Below are 24,637 nucleotides of genomic sequence, written 5' to 3'. Positions count from 1 at the left end.
ACACACGTAGACCCATAAAAATCAATGCATCTGTTCAGATGTCATTGATTTTTTGCAGACCGTGTCTCCGTTTTCCAAACACGGAGACATGTCAGTGTTCGTGGGAGCGCACGTTTTACACGGACCCAATAGAGTCAATGGGTCCGCGTAAAACACGGACCTCACACGGACATTCTCCGTCTGGGGTCCGTGTGCGTGCAGGAGACAGCGCTACAGTAAGCGCTGTCCCCCCCACATGGTGCTGAAGCCGGTATTCATATCTTCCCTGCAGCAGCGTTAGCTGTAGAGAAAATATGAAGAATAGTGTTAAAAATAAAGATCTATGTGTCCGCCGCCCCCCCACCCCCTGTGCGCCCCCCCGCTGGTGAGAAAATACTTACCCGCTTCCCTCGCTCCTTCCTGGTCTGGCCGCGCCTCCTACTGTATGCGGTCACGTGGGGCCGATCATTTACAATCATGAATAGTCGGCTCCGCCCCTATGGGAGGTGGAGCCACATATTCATGACTGTAAATGATTCGCCCCACGTGACCGCATGCAGGAGAAGCCGCGGCCAGACCAGGAAGCAGCGAGGGAGCGGGTAAGTATTTTCTCACCAGCGGGGGGGCGCACATGGGGTGGGGGGGCGCACATGGGGTGGGGGGGCGCACAGGGGGTGGGGGGGCGGCGGACACATGGATCTTTATTTTAAACATTCAAAATCATTCGCTGACACCAAAAAAGTCACAGCAGGGGCTCAATTGTTTTTACGATTTCAGAAAAGATAACGTTGGTTACACACAAAAAACAACTTTATCGATACTGAAATCGTTGTCTGATGGTACATTGTAAACTTGACATATTGAGCAATGCTGTTTGTATTTGTAACATCAGAGTACAATGAGCGACAGCCCTATAAACAATGAAAAAAAAAATTTGATAAATATTGTCAGACATTGCACATCAGGTGTTACAAAGACAAGATTTGTGTATACGGCGCAAGGTGTGATTTGGTGCAAACTTTGAGACAATAAAAACAATTGTTTTTTTTTTTAAAAAAGGAACATTTATTTAGGGTACAAAAAAAAAAAAGGGAAATGTTATTAGGGGGTACCAACATCCGCAACGAAAGGGGATTGATATCCCACACTTTTTGGGGGTGTTGAGGAGACCGAGGCGGAGGACGAGGGGGAGGAAGCAGCATAGTCTATGACACTAGACGGGATGCCATCAATCCAGCCAGTTGATGTTGGCGACACTAATAGAGCAGGAGATGAGGGAGGAGGAGGGACGACCAGTGTCCTTGGCTGGCTACTCCGGCTCCGGGTAGACCCAGGCTGGGTAGATGGTGTACTCCTTGTAGACCCAGGCTGGGTACTGGGTGTACTCTGTGTAGACCCAGCCTTGGTACTTGTTGTGCTCCGGGTAGACCCGGAGTGTTTTCTGGTGGTACTTTTGGGAGCAGCCATAGCCAAGGTTGTAGTGCTTGTCGTCGTCGTCATCTTCTTCTTCTTTTTCCTCCTCTCTCCCTCTGGGTGTGGGTCGGCTTCCCGTCTGTGTCCCCTTGAAGGCCTGTCATGCTCTGAACTTTCGGGGTCTGTTCTGTGGTGGCGGTGGCGGTGGCCCTCGGCACGCGGAGCTCTGTGGTGGTGCTCTGCAGCAGGAGTCGGAGTCATGGCAGCCAGCGATGGTACTGTGGGCATATTTGTCGCTGACTGCATGACCCGAGCCTGCTGCAGAGCACTGACATATACATTGTTGCAGCCCTGCATGACCGAAATCTGGAGTTCCGGCGTAAGATGTTCAACCATGCCCTTGTAAATGGCATTAAAAAAATGTTTGGCCGGCCTCTTGAGCTCCGTTTCGATGATTTCAAGACGACGTTCGAGATTGGACATTTTATCGCACATCGCCTTGAAACCATTCTGAAAAACGGTGCTCAGATGTAAAAATTCGGGCATGACCTCCCTGTCCGAGGCCCGCTGACGCTGTCGGGAAGACCTAAAGGAAGGAGCGACAGAGGCCTCGGCCAGGGGAACATCTGATGGACCGGCTGCCGGTTCGCCAGATTGGGGTGGTGCAGACCTGCTCTCGCTGTGGGATGGCTGCGACTGTTCAGATGGCGCTTCACAAAGTACCGCTCCAGAGGGTCGGACAGTCTCGCGGGTGCTGCTGTGTGTTCTGTGAAAACATAAGGAAACCTTTAGTATACTAAATATCACATTTAACATGCGTCATTAATTAACTTTACCGCCAGATATCCATTGCCGCCATTAATATTAACCTATTTTTAATATTGACACTGCATATGCACCATCAATATTAAAAAAAAAAAAGGTATTTATTTAATTCACAATAGTCACCCATGATTGTGGTTTGCAACACCACACAATTATGCTTCAGTTGGAACTGCCATGACGTCACGGTCCTGTGACCGAGACGTCATCACAGGTCCTGCGAGCTGAGTAACCATGGGAACATAACCTGCTTTGCAGTGGAATGTATGCCGTATCGATTATATTTTACTTTTTTGTGTCTAAAAAAATCGCGGATACACCTGGATAGCCACTATACTACTCCACTATTAAATATTGGCTGGGCATGTCCAATCTACTGTGTTCTGTATACTTCTGATTTCAGTGAAATTGCTAGTAAGTCAAGGTCAACATTGTAGTAATCCCAGAAGGGAGGCGCTGCTGTGTCAAGTGTGAGAAGACCATAAATGAATAAAAAATTCAAGGTCAACGAGGCGTGAAAAGTAAAAACAAAATACTTTATTCACTTCAATCAGTAGCCGAGGATGAAACATCAGCACAATACAATAAAAACACTATGTACGCGTTTCAGGTCTGATGTTCCCTGTCACCTAAAACGCGTAGATAGTGTCTATTGTATTGTGCTGATGTTTCATGCTCTGCTTATGATTGAAGAGGATAAAATTATGTATTTTTTACTTTTCACGCCTCGGTGTGCTTGTCTTTTTTTCTTCCCTTCTATACTTGGTACTTGCCAAAATAAATGGCTGGGCAATAAGCTACGTGGCTGGAATGTAGTATGTGAATAGGAATGTTCTAAAAACTAGGTGTGTGCATAGGTACTATACTTACTCTCTGCTTCCAAGGACCGGTCGCAAGAACTGCAGTATACGGTTGTACTTGTACACCGAGGTCCTTGAAGCGGCAGCACCACTACGACTCTGTCCCTCCTTTTTCAGGCCCCTCTTGAAACGGTCCTTCATGGAGCGCCATCTGGTCTTCAATTGTTTAACTGTGTATAAATTTAAAAAAAAAAAAAAGTTTTAGATAATATTTTGAAAACGATTACGCAACCGTGTGCAATCCCAATAGAAGACATCACAGACGGTTGTGTAATCCTGGCATGATGGGTCACAGCAGCATTTTGTAAATACTTACGGAAACTAGCTTTGGCCTTGGGTGAAGCGCTGTCGAAGCCATCCCACAGCGATAGTGCCACCTCTATCCACAGACGGCGCAATATGCCCTGGTCCGCGTGCCGGGGGTCACGGCTGTCCCACAACGGGCCCCGTGCTTCAATGGATGCCACCATCAGGTCAATATCGAGTGGTTCATCCAGGGACCGTTGTGAAACCTAGAAAAAATGGTAAATATTAATGTTTGAAAGATAAAAAAATTGTCCCTACCTCCTCCACCGCCACCTACTACACACAACACCACAACCTCCCACCACCCCCCATACCTGCCAAAAAAAAAAAATTAAACAAAAAAAAATGAATAGGTTTGAAAAAAATTCTTACTCTCCGTGATGCAACCACAGCTTGGCCCCGTGGTCCCTGCTCCTGCTCCCTCTCTTCCTCCTGGTTCTCCTCCTCACTTGAAGAAGCCTGCAAAATAGTTTACCAAAAAGTTGAGTGACCCATCTACAAATGACAGCGAATAGTAAGCAATAGTAGATCATGTACTCACCGCACTCCTCTGCGGTGGGGTGTTGCTCGACTCGCTGCCGCTGGCCATGACTAATGCAATTCTGAAATAAAGAACAAAATAACATTGATACTATGCTCCTATGCACAATCCAGCAATAAATAATAAAAAAAAAAAAGTCATTTAAAACACAAAGAACATTGCACTCCAACTGAACTAACGCTGAGCAAACAACACTGCCACATTGATTAAATTAAAGAAACAATGGCAGAGACAACCCAATGCCAGAGTACAAAAGCCTAAAGATAAGAAGACTAATCTACAACAGACCCAATGTAGTAATCCCAAAATTTTTTTTTTTTTTTTTTTAAAGTACAGTATGCACGGAGCAACACAAAAAACACAATATTTTCCTTAAAGTTAAAATTTAACAACCCCGAAAAATTAAGGGCAGAAACATTAATAACAAAACAAACTTTACAATAAAACCGACAGGGCCGGAGACAATAAAAGGGCCAATACACGCCATACCTCACAACCATAAACATACAACGATGTCTTTACACAACCACAGTGCTGAACATAATACACAACTTGCAATAAAAAATTAATAAATGTAATAAAAGGGCTCTGAATCATTCTATACTACCATACTTTACAATAAAACCGACAGGGCCGGAGACTATTAAACGCCATCATATAACGCAAGAATAAAACATCACAACTGAATACAAAAAACACCACCAAACCAATAAATGGAAACGAAAAATCTATCCTGGAAAGAACAATAATCAAGGCCGCAGACCATGAAACGCCATCGTATACAACGCCATACATCAGAACCAGACCAAAAATACCACAATATCCTAACCACAGTGCAGAATATAAAACACAACTTGCAAAAATAATTTTAAAAAACATGGAGAAAATGCACAGAATCATTCTATACTTACATCTCTGGACAGCGGATGAATAGAAGTCGTCTGGTGTTCTGGAGATGTGCCTCTGGTGTCTTGCCTCAAGATGCTGCAGCAGAAGTGACAAACAATCCAACATTTTCTTTATATATGGGGGATGTTTTTCTCACTGTTTGCACTGTCTAGACATTGTCTAGACACTTTTTTGTTTCATTTTAGCTAACGACGCATGCGTCGCACAACGCACGCACGACGCACACCCGCGACGCAAGTGCGTCGTCAATAGGTTTCAATGGGAAATTGTAACGCATTGACGACGCACGAGCGACGCAAGTGCGACGCGCGCGTTTTTTGAACGCAACAAAAATGCTACATGTAGCGTCTTCGACGCCGGCCAGGTGCGGTGAAACGACGCATGCGTCGTGCGTTTTACCGAAAACGCACAACAACGCAACGCATGCGTCCCCAATGATAAAGATAGGGGCGCATGACGCATGCGTTGTCGTGCGTCGACGACGCTGCGTCGCATGACGCTAATGTGAACGTAGCCTAAGAGCCTAGGGTTGGAGAACTAAACCACTGCACACCAGGGGATGGAGAACTAAACCACGACACACCAAGGGATGGTAAACTAAACCATTAGACACCAAGGTGTCACTAGACACCAAGTCTTGGAATGCCCAAGGCTTGCAGGACAAACCTCTGAAATCTAAGGCTATGTGCACACGTTGCGGATTAAGCTTAGGAATTTCTGATGCGGACTCTGCGATTTATCACATTTTTTGTGCGGTTCTGCAGCGTTTTTTGCTGCGGTTTTCTTGCGGATTTGCTGCGTTTTTTACCCCTGCGATTTTCTATAATGGATTGGGTACAAAAACGCTGCAGATTCACAAATAAGAAGTGACATGCTACTTCTTTTAAACTGCAGCGTTTCCGCAGCGGATTTTCCGCAAAGTGTGCACAGCATTTTTTTTTTCTGATTGATTTACATTGTACTGTAAATCAATTGCGGATCTGCAGCGTTTCTGCACTGCAAAAAATGCTGCGGATCCGCTGAGAATCCGTAACATGTGCACATACCCTAATACTTACTCCACTGCTTCTGCCTCCTCCACCTCTTCTAGGGCCTCCACCTGCACCCCCTCAACTAATCTCTTAATGAGATACATGTTCCAACAATGCATAGAGAATCCCCCCACCTCCGTACTGCGCGGCCAGAGCTGACTGAATTCAGTATTTAACTTAATATGCCTTGGAGATCACAGTCACACAGCTCAAGAGTTGTGGAAAGCTCATTTAGCTAATCCAAATCGTTTGTGATAAAGCTGTGTTTCAGAGAAATCAAAACACCAAATTTCCACTTAAAAATTGTTAGGCCTAAAATTGGGTTGCAGCCAAGAGGCCCAATTAGCTAATCCAAATCATTTGTGATAAAACTGTGTTTCAGTGATAAATCAGAAGGCCAGATTTCCACTTAAAAATCATTAGGCCTAATATTAGGGTGCAGCCACGAGGCTCAATCAACTAATCCAAATCTTTAGTCATAAAACTGTTTCAGAGACAAATCAGAAGGCCAGATTAACACTTAAAAGTTCTTAGGCCTAATATCGGGGTGCACCACGAGGCCCAATTAGCTAATCCAAATCATTTGTGATAAAACTGTGTTTCAGTGACAAATCAGAAGGCCAGATTTCCACTTAAAAATTGTTAGGTCTAATATGGGGTGCAGCGAGGAGGCCCAATTAGCTATTTCAAATTGTTTGTGTTAAAACTGTGTTTCAGGGACAAATCAGAAGGCCAGATTTCTACTTAAAAATCGTTAGATCTAATATTGGGGTGCAGCCACAAGGCCCAATTATCTAATCCAAATAGTTTGTGAAAAAACTGTGTTTCAGTGACAAATCAGAAGACCAGGTTTCCAGGGAGCTCTGGTGAAACTGAGACGCTGCTGGGCCTGCAAGGGCACTCCACGGTCCGCCTGCGCCTGACTTCTCCTCGCTTCAGGTGCCTTCCATCTAGACCGACCGCAACTTGTCGGGTGGAGTAGAGAACACCGGAGGGTGCCCCGAGGAGGAAGACAGCAGCCTGTGGCCTCGGGTGGCGAGCTGGAAACATCTGCGGTAAGAGGGTCACTGCGCCCTTCCCACCACTAGGCTGCGGCGTGTTCTGCTGCCATAACCGGGCCTAGCTGAGTTGAGGCCGAAAATCTCAAGACTGGGCTGCGCTGCAAGACTGACACCGGTGGATGCCTGGGACAGTGAGCTGGCACAGAAGTAAATAACAGAGGTGCAGTGGAAAAGGCGGCAAAGCTGAGGTGACAAGTGGGGGCCAGCTCTCCATGAGGAAGGGAGAAGGTGACTGCAGTCAGCAGACATACAATTAACATCTATAGACAAGGCCCTTCAGTTTTGTTATAGATAGCTTAAGTCCCAACGCAATTCAAGCAGGAAAGTGACTTATTAAAGGGGAATACATTATCTGCTCAATTCTCAATCGTTCTATTACTCTAAGGCTGGAGTCACACTGCCGTATTTCTCCTGCTAGAATCGCATCGAAAAACTTGTACTGGCTGATGGCTCTCCTGTCCAGAGCTTGACAGCTGTGTAGTAATCCATCATGCTGTCATGCTTTGGTCAGGAGAGGTTCCGGCCAGTCCATGCAGTGCGATGCGATTATCGCACGAGAAATACGGCAGTGTGACTCCAGCCTAAAGGAGTGAAGGAAAGGTTCAGAGCCATTAAATGACAGCCCACATCTATTGAGCTCCTCACTCCATAGCTGGATCTCCTTTTCTTTTTTTTATTTCATTTTTTCTTGTCCATTTTCTTTTTGCCATTTTTTTTCTAGTTCAGGAAGACCAAAGAGCTAAATCATATTGAGAACAATATGCAAATTGCCTCTTCTGAGAAAAAGAGGACTTAACTCTATAGCGCCACCTGTTGGAAGTAGCGATCCTACAAGTCACAATCAACCCTTTAACGAGTCTTGCAATATGACTTAGGATTAAAGCCAAATCAGTATCTGATTGAGAACAAGTCACTTCTACTATACACACATTATTTCTGCAGCAAGTGCACCACCTAGTGACTGTAGACACCTACAACATCTAAAGCTCTAGCCAAAAGACAGCAACTTGTTTTTTTCTAATGTAATGTGAACCTACTCATCTTACTCAACACAGGGAAACCAATAATAATCATAGTTAATTGAAGAAACTAGCAGCGTGGTAAAGATCGGACGCTCGTCAGGGACGATTAACACTTCTGAGGCCATATCAACTATCGAAATGAAGAAATTTCTTACAAAATACAAAGGGTCCAAATGAGCTGTGTCTCATTCTGAGGTCTCACCTGGTGAACCAGAAATGGAGAGGTTAGAGGAGGGAAATGAAGACTTCATGGACACTGATGAACCCATCTCCAGAAGCTTTATTAAAAATATTCTCATATCCGCTCTTGCTCCTTTAGCATAAGACCTAACTGAAATCAAACAAGATGTGCAACATATAGGCCACAGAGTGGAGGAGCTGGAGGGGATGCAGGCTAATCTAACTGTTGTGAGATAGCTCTCACTAATTGGTAAGGGAATACTCGCTTAGCAACGGGATTCAAGGTACAAAGGAACACTTTTTGCACTTAACAGTCTATGCGGTTTATTAAAGAGTCATACACCGTACCATGAACAGTCCATTAAACACTGTATCAGGACATGACATTAGGTTTCACATCATTAGTTTGGCAACTAAACACGCTGGTCCTCTGACTAGTTGCCGTGAGGGACCGCAAAGTTCATAGAACATAATAAGCACCAACAGTCTGTGGAGGTACCTTACGGGAGCTCCTGCTCCACCTGCTGACTCCTTGTCAGTCCTCTCTCCCTGGGAAAGCTGCCTTATGGGGATCACCAACTTGCCTGACAGGCATACACCATTCGGTTCCAGACCCACCGAAGGACGGTAGCTTCCCCAACACAGTAGACGTCACCAGCTCTGCAGGTCCTTGGCCTCGTGCTCTTCAGGGATCCGGTCCACACTCTGGACCTCCTAACACCCAGGCCACTCAGGATCACAGGCTTACCAGGTGTTCTTCAGGGATCCGGTCCACACTCTGGACCTCCCAACACTCAGGCCTTTCCTCTCACAGGACCTTCTAGCCCAGAACCATTCATGTTCATACACTGGAAACCATGTGACCCACACCCTGGTCACTCTATCAAGCTGTAACCACTCCCATAGATGGGTGGTGTGTGTGTGCGGTTAGTTCGACTCGCCCAGCTCTCAAACTATCCCTGCCAGCCTCCCTCTAAAACAACACAATTACTTGTGGGACTACAGGTCCCAGAACAACCTTACTTCAGGCTTACAGCGCAGAGTATCTTCCTCTGTGACACACATACCGACCATTCACAATAATGCCAGACTTTGTCTCATCACCACAGTTATGCCTGCGACTGCCATGCATTCCTATGGCCTCAATATGCCTACATTCATATTATGGGAAGACCATTCAGTGCCCCCTACCTGTAACAGGGGTCACTGCATCATATATCTCCCCCCTCTGTTCAATCATGTGGGGTTGGACATTAGTCACACACCAGGGGTCTCGAGACCAGGTACCCAAGTCACCTTGCCCTACCAGTCGAGAGGGCCCTCTCAGGCGAGTTTGAGCATCCCTCATCATCACACCCTTGTTAGGTTTTTCCCGCCCCCAGCGGTCAACATGTAGGCCTTGAGCTTTAGTTCTTAAGTCACAGTCTGTCTGTGTCACTAGACCTTTAGTCACATTTTTCCAGTATACCCCTTTACCCGACCTTTCTCTCCATGGCCGCCACCCACGGTTGGTGCGGTCATGAGACGCACTTACAGTCGAGCCTGCTGTCTGATCTGGGTCTGAGTCTGGCCCATCTAACACTTCACAGGGGCTACTGTCCAGGTCTCTCAGTCTCGTACTGGTAATAGAACTGCCACTTGCAGATTTGCAGATTCTCGGCCTCCTAGTCTTGCTGAGCATCTTTGGCTGTCAGCCATTTCATTCTTTGGAGGGCTGTTATGACCTGGTGGTTAAGGAGCAACATGGGACGAGCTCTGAGGAGGTGGTATCTGTACTGACCGCAGTTCCTGATCCTAACACCAACACTAGAAGTAGCCGTGGGATGTTCCTGTCACTCCCTAGACACCTCGTCACAGCCTGAGAACTAACTACCCCTAAAGATGGAAACAGAAAGCTACCTTGCCTCACAGAAAATCCCCAAAAGGAAAGATAGCCCCCCACAAATATTGACTGTGAGTGGAGAGGGAAATGACATACACAGAAATGAAAACAGATTTTAGCAAAGGAGGCCACTACTAATCTAGATAGACAGAACAGGAAAGGATACTGTGCGGTCAGTATTAAAAACTAAAAGTCCACACAGAGTTTACAAAAATAATCTCCACACCGACACGGTGTGGAGGGCAAATCTGCTTCCCCAGAGCTTCCAGCTAGGCTGAATATATCATACTGACAAGCTGGACAAGAAAAAACATAACATGAGCTGAGCGATTAAGTCCACAGCAAATAGACAACCAAAAGAACAAGCAAGGACTTATCTTTGCTGAAATGGACAGGCCATCAGAGAAATCCAAGGAGAGATCTGAATCCAACCAAGAAACATTGACAGCTGGCACTGGCTGAAGACTAGAGCCAGGCTAAATAGCAGAGCCAGGAGAGACGATCAGTGGAAGCAGCTGCTAATGCTAAACCCAAGGAGCAGCAGTTCCACTCAAAACCACCGGAGGGAGCCCAAGGGCAGAATTCACAAAAGTGCCATTTACAACCACCGGAGGGAGCCCAAGAACGGAATTCACAACAGTACCCCCCCTTGAGGAGGGGTCACCGATCCCTTACCAGAGCCCCCAGGCCGATCAGGACGAGCCAAATGAAAAGCACGAACCAAATCGGCAGCATGGACATCGGAGGCAACAACCCAAGAATTATCCTCCTGACCATAACCCTTCCACTTGACCAGATACTGAAGCTTCCGCCTCGAAAAACGAGAATCCAAAATCTTCACCACATATTCCAACTCCCCCTCAACCAACACCGGAGCAGGAGGATCAACAGAGGGAACCACGGGCACCACATATCTCCGCAACAAAGATCTATGGAAAACATTATGGATGGAAAAAGAAGCTGGAAGGGCCAAACGAAAAGATACTGGATTGATAATTTCAGAAATCTTATAAGGACCAATAAAGCGAGGCTTAAACTTAGGGGAAGAAACCTTCATAGGAACATGACGACAAGATATCCAGACTAAATCCCCAACACGAAGCCGGGGACCAACACACCGACGACGGTTAACAAAACGTTGAGCCTTTTCCTGAGACAACGTCCAAATCTGCTGTAACCTGTCCACCACAGAATCCACACCAGGACAGTCAGAAGGCTCAACCTGCCCTGAAGAAAAATGAGGATGAAAACCAAAATTACAAAAAAAAGGCGAAACCAAGGTAGCCGAACTAGCCCGATTATTAAGGGCATACTCGGCCAACGGCAAGAAGGTCACCCAATCATCCTGATCAGCAGACACAAAGCATCTCAAATACGTTTCCAAGGTCTGATTGGTTCGCTCAGTTTGGCCATTTGTCTGAGGATGAAATGCTGAAGAAAAAGACAAATCAATGCCCATTCTAGCACAAAAGGACCGCCAAAACCTAGAAACAAACTGGGAACCTCTGTCAGACACAATATTCTCCGGAATGCCATGCAAACGAACCACATGCTGAAAAAACAATGGAACCAAATCAGAGGAGGAAGGCAACTTAGGCAAAGGTACCAAATGGACCATCTTAGAAAACCGGTCACAAACCACCCATATAACAGACATCTTCTGGGAAACAGGAAGATCCGAAATAAAATCCATGGAAATATGCGTCCAGGGCCTCTCAGGGACCGGGAAAGGCAAAAGCAACCCACTAGCACGGGAACAGCAAGGCTTGGCCCGGGCACAAGTCCCACAGGACTGCACAAAAGAACGCACATCCTGCGACAAGGAAGGCCACCAAAAGGACCTAGCAACCAATTTTCTGGTACCAAAAATCCCAGGATGACCAGCCAACACCGAACAATGAACCTCAGAAATTACCTTACTAGTCCATCTATCAGGGACAAACAGTTTCCCCACTGGACAGCGGTCAGGTCTATCAGCCTGAAACTCCCGAAGCACCCGCCGTAAATCAGGGGAGATGGCAGAAAGAATCACCCCCTCCTTGAGAATACCAACCGGCTCAAGGACTCCCGGAGAATCAGGCAAAAAACTCCTAGAGAGGGCATCAGCCTTCACATTCTTAGATCCCGGAAGATTCGAGACCACAAAATCAAAAGGGAGAAAAACAGGGACCATCGAGCTTGTCTAGGATTCAACCGCTTGGCAGACTCGAGGTAAATCAGATTCTTATGATCGGTCAAGACCACAACGCGATGCTTGGCTCCCTCAAGCCAATGTCGCCACTCCTCGAATGCCCACTTCATAGCCAACAACTCCCGATTGCCGATATCATAATTACGCTCAGCAGGCGAAAACTTTCTAGAGAAGAAGGCACACGGTTTCATCAAAGAACCATCAGAACTTCTCTGAGACAAAACGGCCCCTGCCCCAATCTCAGAAGCGTTAACCTCAACCTGAAAAGGAAGAGAAACAACCGGCTGACGCAACACAGGGGCAGAAGTAAAACGACGTTTAAGCTCCTGAAAGGCCTCAACAGCCGCAGAGGACCAATTCATCACATCAGCGCCTTTCTTCGTCAAATCGGTCAGGGGCTTAACCACACTGGAAAAGTTAGCAATGAAACGGCGATAAAAATTAGCAAAGCCCAAAAATTTCTGAAGGCTCTTCACAGATGTGGGTTGAATCCAATCATGAATGGCCTGGACCTTAACAGGATCCATTTCTATAGCCGAGGGAGAAAAAATGAAACCCAAAAAAGAAACCTTCTGAACTCCAAAAAGGCACTTAGACCCCTTCACAAACAAAGCATTAGCACGAAGGATCTGAAATACCATCCTGACCTGTTTCACATGAGACTCCCAATCATCGGAAAAAAACAAAATATCATCCAAATATACAATCATGAATTTATCAAGATAATTCCGGAAGATATCATGCATAAAGGACTGAAACACAGATGGAGCATTAGAGAGCCCGAATGGCATCACAAGGTATTCAAAATGGCCTTCGGGCGTATTAAATGCTGTTTTCCATTCGTCACCCTGTTTAACCCCTTACTGACCTCGGGCGTACTATACCGTCCGAGGTCAGCTCCCCTGCTTTGATGCAGGGCTCCGCGGTGAGCCCGCATCAAAGCCGGGACATGTCAGCTGTTTTGAACAGCTGACATGTGCCCGCAATAGGCGCGGGCAGAATCGCGATCTGTCCGCGCCTATTAACTAGTTAAATGCCGCTGTCAAACGCAGACAGCGGCATTTAACTTCCGCATCCGGCCGGGCGGCCGGATATGACGTCATCGCCGACCCCCGTCACATGATCGGGGGTCGGCGATGCATCAGGAAGGTAACCATAGAGGTCCTTGAGACCTCTATGGTTACTGATCCTCGGCAGCTGTGAGCGCCACCCTGTGGTCGGCGCTCACAGCACACCTGCAATTCTGCTGTGTAGCAGCGATCTTATGATCGCTGCTACATAGCAGAGCCGATCACGTTGTGTCTGCTTCTAGCCTCCCTTGGAGGCTATTGAAGCATGGTAAAAGTGAAAAAAAAAACTTAAAAAATTTTTGAAAAAAATAAAAAAAACATAAAAGTTTAAATCACCCCCCTTTCGCCCCAATCAAAATAAATCAATAAAAAAAAAATCAAACCTACACATTTGGTATCGCCGCGTTCAGAATCGCCCGATCTATCAATAAAAAAAAGCATTAACCTGATAGCTAAATGGCGTAACGAGAAAAAAAATCGAAACGCCAGAATTACATTTTTTGGGTCGCCGCGACATTGCATTAAAATGCAATAACGGGCGATCAAAAGAACGTATCTGCACCGAAATGGTATCATTAAAAATGCCAGCTCGGCACGCAAAAAATAAGCCCTCAACCGACCCCAGATCATGAAAAATGGAGACGCTACAAGTATCGGAAAATGGCACAATTTTTTTAATTTTTTTATTTTTTAGCAAAGTTTGGAATTTTTTTTCACCACTTAGGTAAAAAAATAACCTAGTCATGTTAGGTGTCTATGAACTCGTACTGACCTGGAGAATCATAATAGCAGGTCAGTTTTACCATTTAGTGAACCTAGCAAAATAGCCAAGCAAAAAACAAGTGTGGGACTGCACTTTTTTTGCAATTTCACCGCACTTGGAATTTTTTCCCATTTTCTAGTACACAACATGGTAAAACCAATGATGTCGTTCAAAAGTACAACTCGTCCCGCAAACAATAAGCCCTCACATGGCCAAATTGACGGAAAAATAAAAAAGTTATGGCTCTGGGAAGGAGGGGAGTGAAAAACGAAAACGGAAAAACGAAAAATCCCAAGGTCATGAAGGGGTTAATATGAACAAGATTATACGCCCTTCGAAGGTCAATCTTAGTAAACCAACTAGCCCCCTTAATCCGAGCAAACAAATCAGAAAGCAAAGGTATAGGGTATTGGAATTTGACCGTGATCTTATTGAGAAGGTGATAATCTATACAGGGTCTCAAGGAGCCATCCTTCTTGGCAACAAAAAAGAATCCCGCTCCCAACGGTGATGAAGACGGGCGAATATGCCCCTTCTCCAAAGACTCCTTAACATAACTCCGTATGGCGGCATGCTCTGGCACAGACAGATTGAAAAGTCGGCCCTTAGGGAACTTACAGCCAGGAATCAAGTTAATAGCACAATCGCAGTCCCTATGAGGAGGAAGGGAGCTGGACTTGGGCTCATCAAATACATCCTGGAAATCCGACAAAAACTCAGGAACTTCAGAAGAGGGGGAAGAGGAAATTGACATCAAAGGAACATCACTATGTATCCCTTGACAACCCCAACTAGTCACAGACATAGATTCCCAATCCAGCACTGGATTATGTACCTGTAACCATGGAAAACCCAGCACAACAACATCATGCAAATTATGCAACACCAGAAAACGACAATCTTCCTGATGTGCTGGAGCCATGTACATGGTCAACTGTGTCCAGTACTGAGGTTTATTCTTGGCCAATGGTGTAGCATCAATCCCCCTTAGGGGAATAGGGCTCTGCAAAGGCTGCAAGGAAAAACCACAGCGTCTGGCGAACTCTAAGTCCATTAAGTTCAGGGCAGCGCCTGAATCCACAAATGCCATAACAGAAAAGGACGATAATGAGCAAATCAGGGTAACAGACAAGAGAAACTTAGGCTGTACAGTACTAATGGTAACAGACCTAGCAACCCTCTTAGTACGCTTAGGGCAATCAGAAATAGCATGAGCAGAATCACCACAGTAAAAACACAGCCTATTCTGACGTCTGAATTCCTGCCGTTCTGCTCTAGTCAAAATCCTATCACATTGCATAGGCTCAGGACTCTGCTCAGAGGACACTGCCATATGGTGCACCACCTTGCGCTCGCGCAGGCGCCGATCAATCTGAATGGCCAGAGACATTGATTTGTTCAAACCAGCAGGCGTGGGGAACACCACCATAACATCTTTAAGGGCTTCAGAAAGACCCTTTCTGAAAATTGCTGCCAGGGCATACTCATTCCATTTAGTGAGCACAGACCACTTTCTAAATTTCTGGCAGTATACTTCTGCCGCTTCCTAACCCTGACACAGAGCCAGCAAGGTTTTTTCTGCCTGATCCACAGAATTAGGTTCGTCATACAGCAATCCGAGCACTTGAAAAAATGCGTCTACATTGAGTAATGCAGGATCCCCTGACTCAAGGGAGAATGCCCAATCCTGAGGGTCTCCACGCAGCAGAGAAATGACAATCTTCACCTGCTGAATGGGGTCACCAGAGGAACGGGGTCTCAAAGCAAAAAACAATCTGCAGTTATTTTTAAAGTTCAAAAATTTAGATCTATCCCCAAAAAACAAATCAGGAGTAGGAATTCTAGGCTCTAAAGCCGGAGTCTGAACAACATAATCTTGGATACTCTGTACCCTTGCAGCGAGTTGATCCACACGAGAGAACAAACCCTGAACCTCCATATCATTGCCAAAATCCTGAACCACCCAAAGATTAAGGGGAAAAAAAAGACAAAACAGGCTACAGAAAAAAAAAATGGCTCAGAACTTTTTTTTCCCCTCTTTTGAGATGCATTCAACACATTGCGGGCCAGCTGTACTGTTATGACCTGGTGGTTAAGGAGCAACATGGGACGAGCTCTGAGGAGGTGGTATCTGTACTGATCGCAGTTCCTGATCCTAACACCAACACTAGAAGTAGCCGTGGGATGTTCCTGTCACTCCCTAGACACCTCGTCACAGCCTGAGAACTAACTACCCCTAAAGATGGAAACAGAAAGCTATCTTGCCTCAGAGAAAATCCCCAAAAGGAAAGATAGCCCCCCACAAATATTGACTGTGAGTGGAGAGGGAAATTACATACACAGAAATGAAAACAGATTTTAGCAAAGGAGGCCACTACTAATCTAGATAGACAGAACAGGAAAGGATACTGTGCGGTCAGTATTAAAAACTAAAAGTCCACACAGAGTTTACAAAAATAATCTCCACACCGACTCACGGTGTGGAGGGAAATCTGCTTCCCCAGAGCTTCCAGCTAGGCTGAATATATCATACTGACAAGCTGGACAAGAAAAAACATAACATGAGCTGAGCGATTAAGTCCACAGCAAATGGACAACCAAAAGAACAAGCAAGGACTTATCTTTGCTGAAATGGACAGGCCATCAGAGAAATCCAAGGAGAGATCTGAATCCAACCAAGAAACATTGACAGCTGGCACTGGCTGAAGACTAGAGCCAGGCTAAATAGCAGAGCCAGGAGAGACGATCAGTGGAAGCAGCTGCTAATGCTAAACCCAAGGAGCAGCAGTTCCACTCAAAACCACCGGAGGGAGCCCAAGGGCAGAATTCACAAAAGTGCCATTTACAACCACCGGAGGGAGGCCAAGAACGGAATTCACAACAGAGGGCCTCTTCTGTTCCCTGTAACTTGGGTTGAAGGTGGCTGCCATCTTCCATCAATTGGGCGCAGCAGTCCTGTAAGGCGCAGTCTTTCAAGACTTTCCTCTTTTCCCACAACAAAGAAGGGAACCATACCCTTTTCCTAGGGTAATTGGTCTTCGTGGACACCTGGTATTCTCAACCTCACCACTCCAGACTTATCCATCTATTGCATGGCTTGACCATTCCTTCCAATGATTTTCTTCACCATAGAGACAGACACCTGTATTACACCTTCCTGAAGATTCCGAGCTTTCCTCATATGCTCCAGCCGCTTAGCAGCATCTTCATTCCTCAATTGGATCATCCACTTTGTACGCACATATCTCAAGTTCATGTCACTCAGGGTAGCTACTTACTTCGCTGTGACATCAGTTGTGGACAGTATCACTAACTGACTAGTTTTTGGGGTCCAGTTCACCTTACACGCCCTCACAGCCTTCTTGAAACCTTCATGCATAGACTCCCTGAAACATGCCTCTCTCAGGTCTTCAGGTACGTTTATCAAGCATTTAAACAGAGAAGTCTCTTTCTCCCTGTTGTCATTAGACACACATGTTCAGTTTTCAGGGCCAACTTCCACTGAATGTCACCAGCTTCCACGTGTTTGGCCAGGATAGACACCTGTTGCTCCATCTTCTCCCAGGCTGCTTTATTTGTTGACTGACTTTCTGCCAGATGACCTCTGAGCTCTGCCACCTCTTTCTCTAAGGCACCCACACAGCACTCAGCAGCCTGTCCTCGAAGCTCCTCTTGCTTCATCCGGGCTTCTACAATCTCCTGGACCCTTCTTAGCTTGCTTCCGCCATCCTCTGGATTGTGTGAGCTTTCATCACCTGAGGAGGTATCTGCTTCAGGCCCCACTTCTTTGGTAGCTTCCTCTACTTCTGCACCCTCGATCTTCACCTGGGACTCAGCAATGGCATCTTCAGCCCTCTCTTGGGTATCCGGGTATCCCAGCTCCTCCGCATCAGGTCCTTTGGAGCCTTCACCATCTTCCGTCATCTCACCTTTTCCTGTCACCGCAGACGCGGGCCTATGACAGGACTGTTCTTCATGACGATCGTCAACTGGCCTGTCATCTGACTCCAACCTAGCGCTTGTTAGGGGCAACATGAAAGCATCTATCTTCCTTGTACAGTCTGGAAGAGAATTCACATCATGAACAAAAGCACAAGACACTGTTTTTCCTTTATTCCTTTCTTTACCAGGTGCAACTGGTTCAACTTCTTTGCGCCCTTTACGTCTCTGGCGCCGGGAGGACTTGCCCTTCTTGTGGAATTCTTCTTTACTGTACTCCTTTACTTCCTCGGTCTTCCAGAATGGTCTGAAGATGGTGGGAGATAGACTGGAAAGTGGTCTGACCCATATTAACACACTTTTCCAGGATGTCAACCTACTCCTTGACAGTCTCTGGAAGCCGACCTCCAGAGACCGGCACGCCATTTTTTTAGTCAGAGCGGGGCATGTCAGAATACCTTACACCTGAACTCCAGCTCAATGTCATGTAGGCCTGCAATGCTGCTTATGTTCAGGCTATGCAGCAGACTCGGTACTTTCAGCAGCCACACGTGGCATTTCCGCCTGTGCCACCACTAACCAGCTTGTTTAGCATTCTGTTGCATACCACTGTGCGGCCACCACCATGCCGAGTACCACTATACTGTCACCACTATGCCGAGTCCTGCTACTGCACAACTGTCCACCTCCACCACCATGAAAGGTCCCGATCCTGCACAGCTGTCCACCACCACCAACATGCCTGGTCCAGATCCTGCACGGCTGTCCACCGCCACCACCATGCCAGGTCCAGATCCTGCACGGCTGTTCACCGCCACCACCATGCCAGGTCCAGATCCTGCACGGCTGTCCACCGCCACCACCAGGCCGGGTCCAGATCCTGCACAGCTGTCCACTGCCACCACCAGGCCGGGTCCAGATCCTGCACGACCTGCTGACCACACCACTCACACGCTCCCAAGGAGACACAAAAAAAGAAGGCAGCCACCTAAGACGGGACAGAAATCTAAAAAGAGTTGTGCCACCAGAACTGTCCAACTACCTCCACCCTCACCTCCCAATGTGTCTCTGTTTTCCAATGGGTCTCTCCCGTCCCATGCTTCCACTCCTAATGTGTATACTTTCGTCTTTGACCTCCCAGACCCCACAAATTTAGTAGGCCTTTCCCCTGAAACCCCTTCATCGTCCACACCTAGCCAATCCTTCCAGTTCCACACCCCCCATGTCTATATTATTTCCCCCTCAGTGTCTCGTAAATAATATATTTTTTGTTTGTGTTAAATAAATTTGTGTTGTTTTTCCCCTATCACTGCTTGTTCTTTGTCTCTTTCGTCGCCGGCAACACACACCGTGCACCGTCAACACACACTGTGTTTTTGCCACCTCATAGCTCCATGACACACAATCTGCTGCCCCTCTTCTTTATTTGCTTTACATTGCGGCTTTGCTTCTTGTGTCCTTCATGGAGCTATGAGGTGGCAAAAACACAAAGAGGACTGAAAATCCTCCAAAAATATATATTAATACAGCACAAAGGGTCAGGGGTCAGCAATGCTCATCTGCCCAGATGTCAGCACTAGTGCACTGAGGATGCTGGGTTTTCTGCATCCTGACTGCACTAGTTCTGACACACGGGCAGGTGAGTAAAGATATGAGGTGGCTTAGCTCCATCATCTCTTCAGTCTGCATTAATCTATTGGACTATAGAAATGCAGACTGAAGAGATGATGGAGCTAATCCAATGTCACCTACCATAGAACTGACCTCAGAGAGAAGAGGTGTAGTGTAAAGCATGGGTGACAAAATCCAATTTGGTTATAATCCAATTCCTGTCTCATGCAATCTGCATGAGACAGGGAGTGGATTTTATAAAGACTGTAGTTGTGAACTGGTGATCACCTTATTAAACTTTCTAAAAAATTATTTTAATTTAGAGGGCACTTGGAACAGGTGTTTCACTAGAGGTGTTTTAATGTCAGCAAACATTAAAGGTACATTTTAATAATTCCAGGTACGTAACATTACACAACATTACAAGAACACTAAACCATTTCATCTTGCCAGGTCACACGTCCACTCTCAGAAACAAAGTAGGACGCAAATGTATTCATCATTTGGGCAACTTCAACTGTTGTCCTGAGAGGGTGATGATGGTAATCTGCAATGGGTTACAAACAGGTAAATCAAGTTCAACGTTGGGTCATTCTTTAGCCATTATGTAATTGTGCAGAAACACACACGCCGTGACCACCTCGACTATCTCAATTTTGAGATTAATGGCGGTCCCTAAAATGCACCATTTCGAGACAAGCATACCAAAGGCACACTCAACTGTTCTTTGTGCCCTGGTCAGCTAATAATTAAAAATCCTTTTTGTGTGTCTCAAGTCCCGACTGGAGTATGGTTTAAGGAGGTTTCCACACATCTGAAAGGCCTCATCCCCAACCACAACAGAACAATAATAATTATGACAGGCGTTTATTTTTAAATATTACGTACCTTAATGTCACCAGCAGACGTTCCTCAGCAGGAATCGCTCTATGGAGCTGGGTGTCCTGCCTCCTGATGGCTCCTTGTACACGAAGCAGCAAATGCCTGAAGCTCTCTTGAGACATCCTCGTGTACTCAAGATATTTCTCCGGGTTTTCACAGAGCTCACTGAATAAAGAGTGGTAGGTTCCATGGCTCTGTCGGAGTTCAACAATGGGGTGTTGCCAAAATCTCTGACGCCGTCTTCTCTGTCTTTCTCTTTTCCGTTCTTGCTCACAAGCAAATGCACAGGCAGGAAACAAGTTGACATCCAAATCCAGATTCCGATAGAAACTGCCCATGCAAAGATCCATCTTGACGCTAGATACAGGAGCAAAATATGAGGATTTCATTAGTACAATGATCTATATATAGAAATCCCTTGAGACACACCCATTTGGCGTGGCTTGTGTCAAGGAAATTCTGCTGGAAAATCTTTTTCCTATCAAATACATGCGCATAAAAACCGCAAACGCATGCAAAAACGGTTGCAAACACATTCAAACGCAGTGTTTTTTTCTTGTCATGCATAAGCGGATGCAGCTAAAATACGCTGCATTTGCATGCGTTTTTGCATGTGTTTTTGCATGCGTTTGCAGACGATATGCTGCGGAGTCAACCGCAAATGTGAAACTAGCCTAAGAGTATTACATGTGATGCGGTATGCGACAATCTATCACAGACCCTTGATTCTGCTGGGAACAGACGTGGAGAAAGCATTCGACAGGGTAGACTGGACCTATATGCGAGAAACTCTCGGGAAATTTGGCTTCCCCTCAATAATAGATGCTATTTTTTAAATGTATAAATGCCAAACCGCGAGAGTGAAAGTAAATGGAGATTTGTCCACATCTTTCGAGATTAAGATTGGTTCTCGGCAGGGCTGCCCACTGTCCCCATCACATTTATTTTAACTGTGGAAACTTTAATCCAAAGCTTAAGACAACACCCGGACATAGAGGGTATTCAGATAGCAAGAACGTCGCATGTTGCAGCACCTTCGCGGATGACCTCCTGTTGTTGCTAACCAACCCAAATAAAGAATTACCAGCAGCACTGGGATTTTTTGAAAAATTTAAGGAAATGTCGAATTTTAAGATTAATCTAGATAAATCAGAAGCGATGAGCCTAAACATCCAGAACTCAACTTTACAGGAAATTAAAACTAAATTCCCAATCAGATGGGCTTCACAGTATATTACATATCTGGGCATAAAACTAAGTCATCAATGGCACTCACTATTCACAGTCAACTTTCTCCCCCTTTTAAATTCCACAATAGAGACAATCAAGTCATGGGGAGCACCATTGTCTCTTGGACGGCGAGCAAAAACTTACCGTATATACTCATGTATAAGCCGACATTTTCAGCACATTGTTTTGTACTCAAAACGCCCCCTTTGGCTTATAGACGAGTCACGGTCCAGAAAGCCCGTGGAGCAGTGGGTGCCAAGAGCCGGCACACACATCATACTGCACGCCCTCGGTGCTGGCACTGCATCTCGTTCTGGCTGCCGGTGCCTGCCTGCAGCTCTTCCTGCCAAGCGATCACGTGGTACCGCTCATTAAGGTAATGAATATGGATGCGCCTTCACCCCCATAGGCGTGGAGCGCATATTCATTACCTTAATGAGCGGTACCACGTGATCGCTCGGCAAGAAGAGCTGCAGGCAGGCGCCAGCAGCCAGAATGCGATGCAGTGCCAGCACTGAGGGCGCGCAGGTAGGTGAGAATGATGTTTTTTGTTTTTTTCAATAGGAAACATCCACACAGGAATAGGGGATAAGGAGGCTTGCATACAGGGACGGAACGGGTGGGGCATGCATACAGGGACGGAACGGGGGAGGCATGCATACAGGGGCAGGGACGGGGAGTCATTCATACTAGGACAGCGAAGGGGGAGGCATGCATACAATGACAGGGATGGGGAGGCATGCATACCAAGACAGGGAAGGGGAGACATGCATACAATGACAGGGGAGGCATGCAGACAGGGATGGGGAGGCATTCATACCAGGACAGGGATGAGGCGACAATGCATACCTGGCTTATACTCGAGTCAATAAGCTTACCCAGTTTTCCGTGGCAAAAGTAGGTGCCTCAGCTTATACTTGGGTCGACTTATACTTGAGTATATACGGTACTTAAAAGCTTTATATTACCCAGATTCAGTTATATCTCACGGATGCTCCCCATAAAAGTCCCAACTACGTTCATTCACAAAACACGCTCTTTATTTGGGAGATATATCTGGAAAGGATTGAATCCCAGACTTAGCTTTAATACCCTCTCACTACCTAGAATAAAGGGAGGAATGGGAGTACCGGATCCACTAAAATACATACAGATGCCAAACTATCTATAATTGTTGATTGTGCAAGAGGCCCTAAGGATAAGTTATGGACAAAAATAGAAGATAACTCGATTCCCATACCAATCAATGCGACACTACATACACCTAAAGAGTTCATACATAAACTAGAAATTCCGAATACAGTTACCAGGCACATTCTACACATTTTGGGCTAAACACTCTAATTTATTAATACCCTCCCTTCTCTTTTAGCTAGAGTCAGGAACTTACCAGGGCTCTACCTAGATCAGACCAGAACGAGGTCAACGGATGTTCTTCATATGATCAGGACTAGAATTGAAACACTATTTATAGATGGCGCATTGCCATCATTATCGGAAATTCAAACCACTCTAAAAGACCATCCGATCACTTTTCCTCATTTTCCCGAACTTAAAAACGCTATAGACTCCTATTTACCGGCTGGCATCACATCCAGGGAACTGTTTTCGAAACACTACTAGCACAATTTAAACAACCCAAATGCATTCTGACAAAGTTGTATCAAGGAATTTTAACCAATTTGATTACTATGAGGCGAGTCTATATATCATTGTGGGAGAAGGACCTGGGTCTTAAACCAAGGGACTGTGAAATAGAACACGTCTATAAAAATTAATTTGTCCCATCCAAATGCATTATAGTTCAAGGAAATTCCTACAAAATTGTCATAAGATGGTATACTACACCAGACAAAACACAAATCTGGCTGGGTAATGGAACGTTTCTACATATATGGTAGTTGTGTGAGAAGATGGGGCTGTTCTGAAGGAATGTCTTAAAAATCATTACTAGGATATGCTCACTATCTTCACTAACTGGTCCAGCAGCACACCACAAATTAGACACAAAACCTTACTACTATTTCTATTGGCGGCAGCCAAGCTCTAAATACCCCCAACTTAGCGCACGCAGAGCTGCACGAACATTTAGGAGTGGATTCATAAGGCTTATCAGCTCTATTACATTGAAGAAATGGCATCTTAGGCTGGTTTCACATTTGCGGTCGGGTGAGCTGCGGATGGCAGTATACTTCCGCCTACTTCTTCATGCGTCCTGCGTTGCCCTGCGTACCTATGTTTAACATTGGGTACACAGGGACATGCGTTGTATGCGGATACTTCTGCATGCGGCGATTTGACGTGTGCAGCGATGGCACGGAAACGCAAAATGATGGTGGTCCCACGCTAGGACAACCTCAAATTCTTTGTCACTATCCTGGTCTGGATGCGCTGCTGAAAAAGGCAGGGTCACTGTGTGCTCACTTCCAACGATCACACCCAATGGGTCATCAACTTGCATCGCTACAGGGGTCTTTTGGACTACCGGTTAACCTGTTGATATGCCGACACGTTAGAATTGCATACAAATCGTTCGTGATAAAACTGTGTTTCAGTGACAAATCAGAAGGCCAGATTTCCATTTAAAAATCATCAAGCCTAATATTGGGGTACAGTCATGATGAGGCCCAATTAGCTAATCCAACTCGTTTGGGTTAAAATTGGGTTTCGGAGGAAAATCAGAAGGCCAGATTTCCACTTAAAAATCATTAGGCTTAATGTTTGGGTGCAGCCACGAGGCCCAATTAGCTAATCCAAATGGTTTGTAAAAAAACTGTGTTTCAAAGACAAAACAGATGGTCAGATTTCCACTTACAAATTGTTAGGCCTAATGTTGGGGTGCAGCAAGGAGGTCCATTTAGCTAATCCAAATCATTTGTGATAAAGCTGCATTTCAGTGACAAATCAGAAGGCCAGATTTCCACTTAAAAATTGTGCTTAGTAAA

The 24,637-nt window shown here is 45.8% G+C and overlaps 1 protein-coding gene across 1 annotated transcript; it reads right to left on the bottom strand.

The window, feature by feature from the left end:
- Positions 1-664: 664 nt before the first annotated feature.
- Positions 665-4,045, bottom strand: LOC143816230 (uncharacterized). Its single transcript, XM_077296359.1, has 5 exons — positions 3,922-4,045; positions 3,753-3,839; positions 3,391-3,586; positions 3,085-3,244; positions 665-2,158 (listed from the first exon to the last, which is right to left on the bottom strand). The coding sequence occupies exons 1-5, from the start codon at positions 3,967-3,969 to the stop codon at positions 1,081-1,083; spliced, it is 1,569 nt and encodes a 522-aa protein (XP_077152474.1). The 5' UTR covers positions 3,970-4,045; the 3' UTR covers positions 665-1,080.
- Positions 4,046-24,637: the final 20,592 nt, after the last annotated feature.

The sequence above is a fragment of the Ranitomeya variabilis genome, chromosome 3 (genome assembly GCF_051348905.1).
Source record: "Ranitomeya variabilis isolate aRanVar5 chromosome 3, aRanVar5.hap1, whole genome shotgun sequence".
Taxonomy (NCBI): Eukaryota; Metazoa; Chordata; class Amphibia; order Anura; family Dendrobatidae; genus Ranitomeya; species Ranitomeya variabilis.
This window is presented reverse-complemented; position numbering and strand designations above follow the sequence as displayed.

Bases quoted from the DNA above. Each gene is read 5' to 3' on its own strand.
- LOC143816230 (XM_077296359.1), bottom strand. From the start codon at position 3,969: ATGGCCAGCGGCAGCGAGTCGAGCAACACCCCACCGCAGAGGAGTGCG. The intron at 3,587-3,752 runs GTAAGAATTTTT...CATTTTTTCTAG, and splicing joins CTGTGGTTGCATCACGGAGA to GTTTCACAACGGTCCCTGGA. The intron at 3,245-3,390 runs GTAAGTATTTAC...ATTTATACACAG, and splicing joins CAAGGCCAAAGCTAGTTTCC to TTAAACAATTGAAGACCAGA.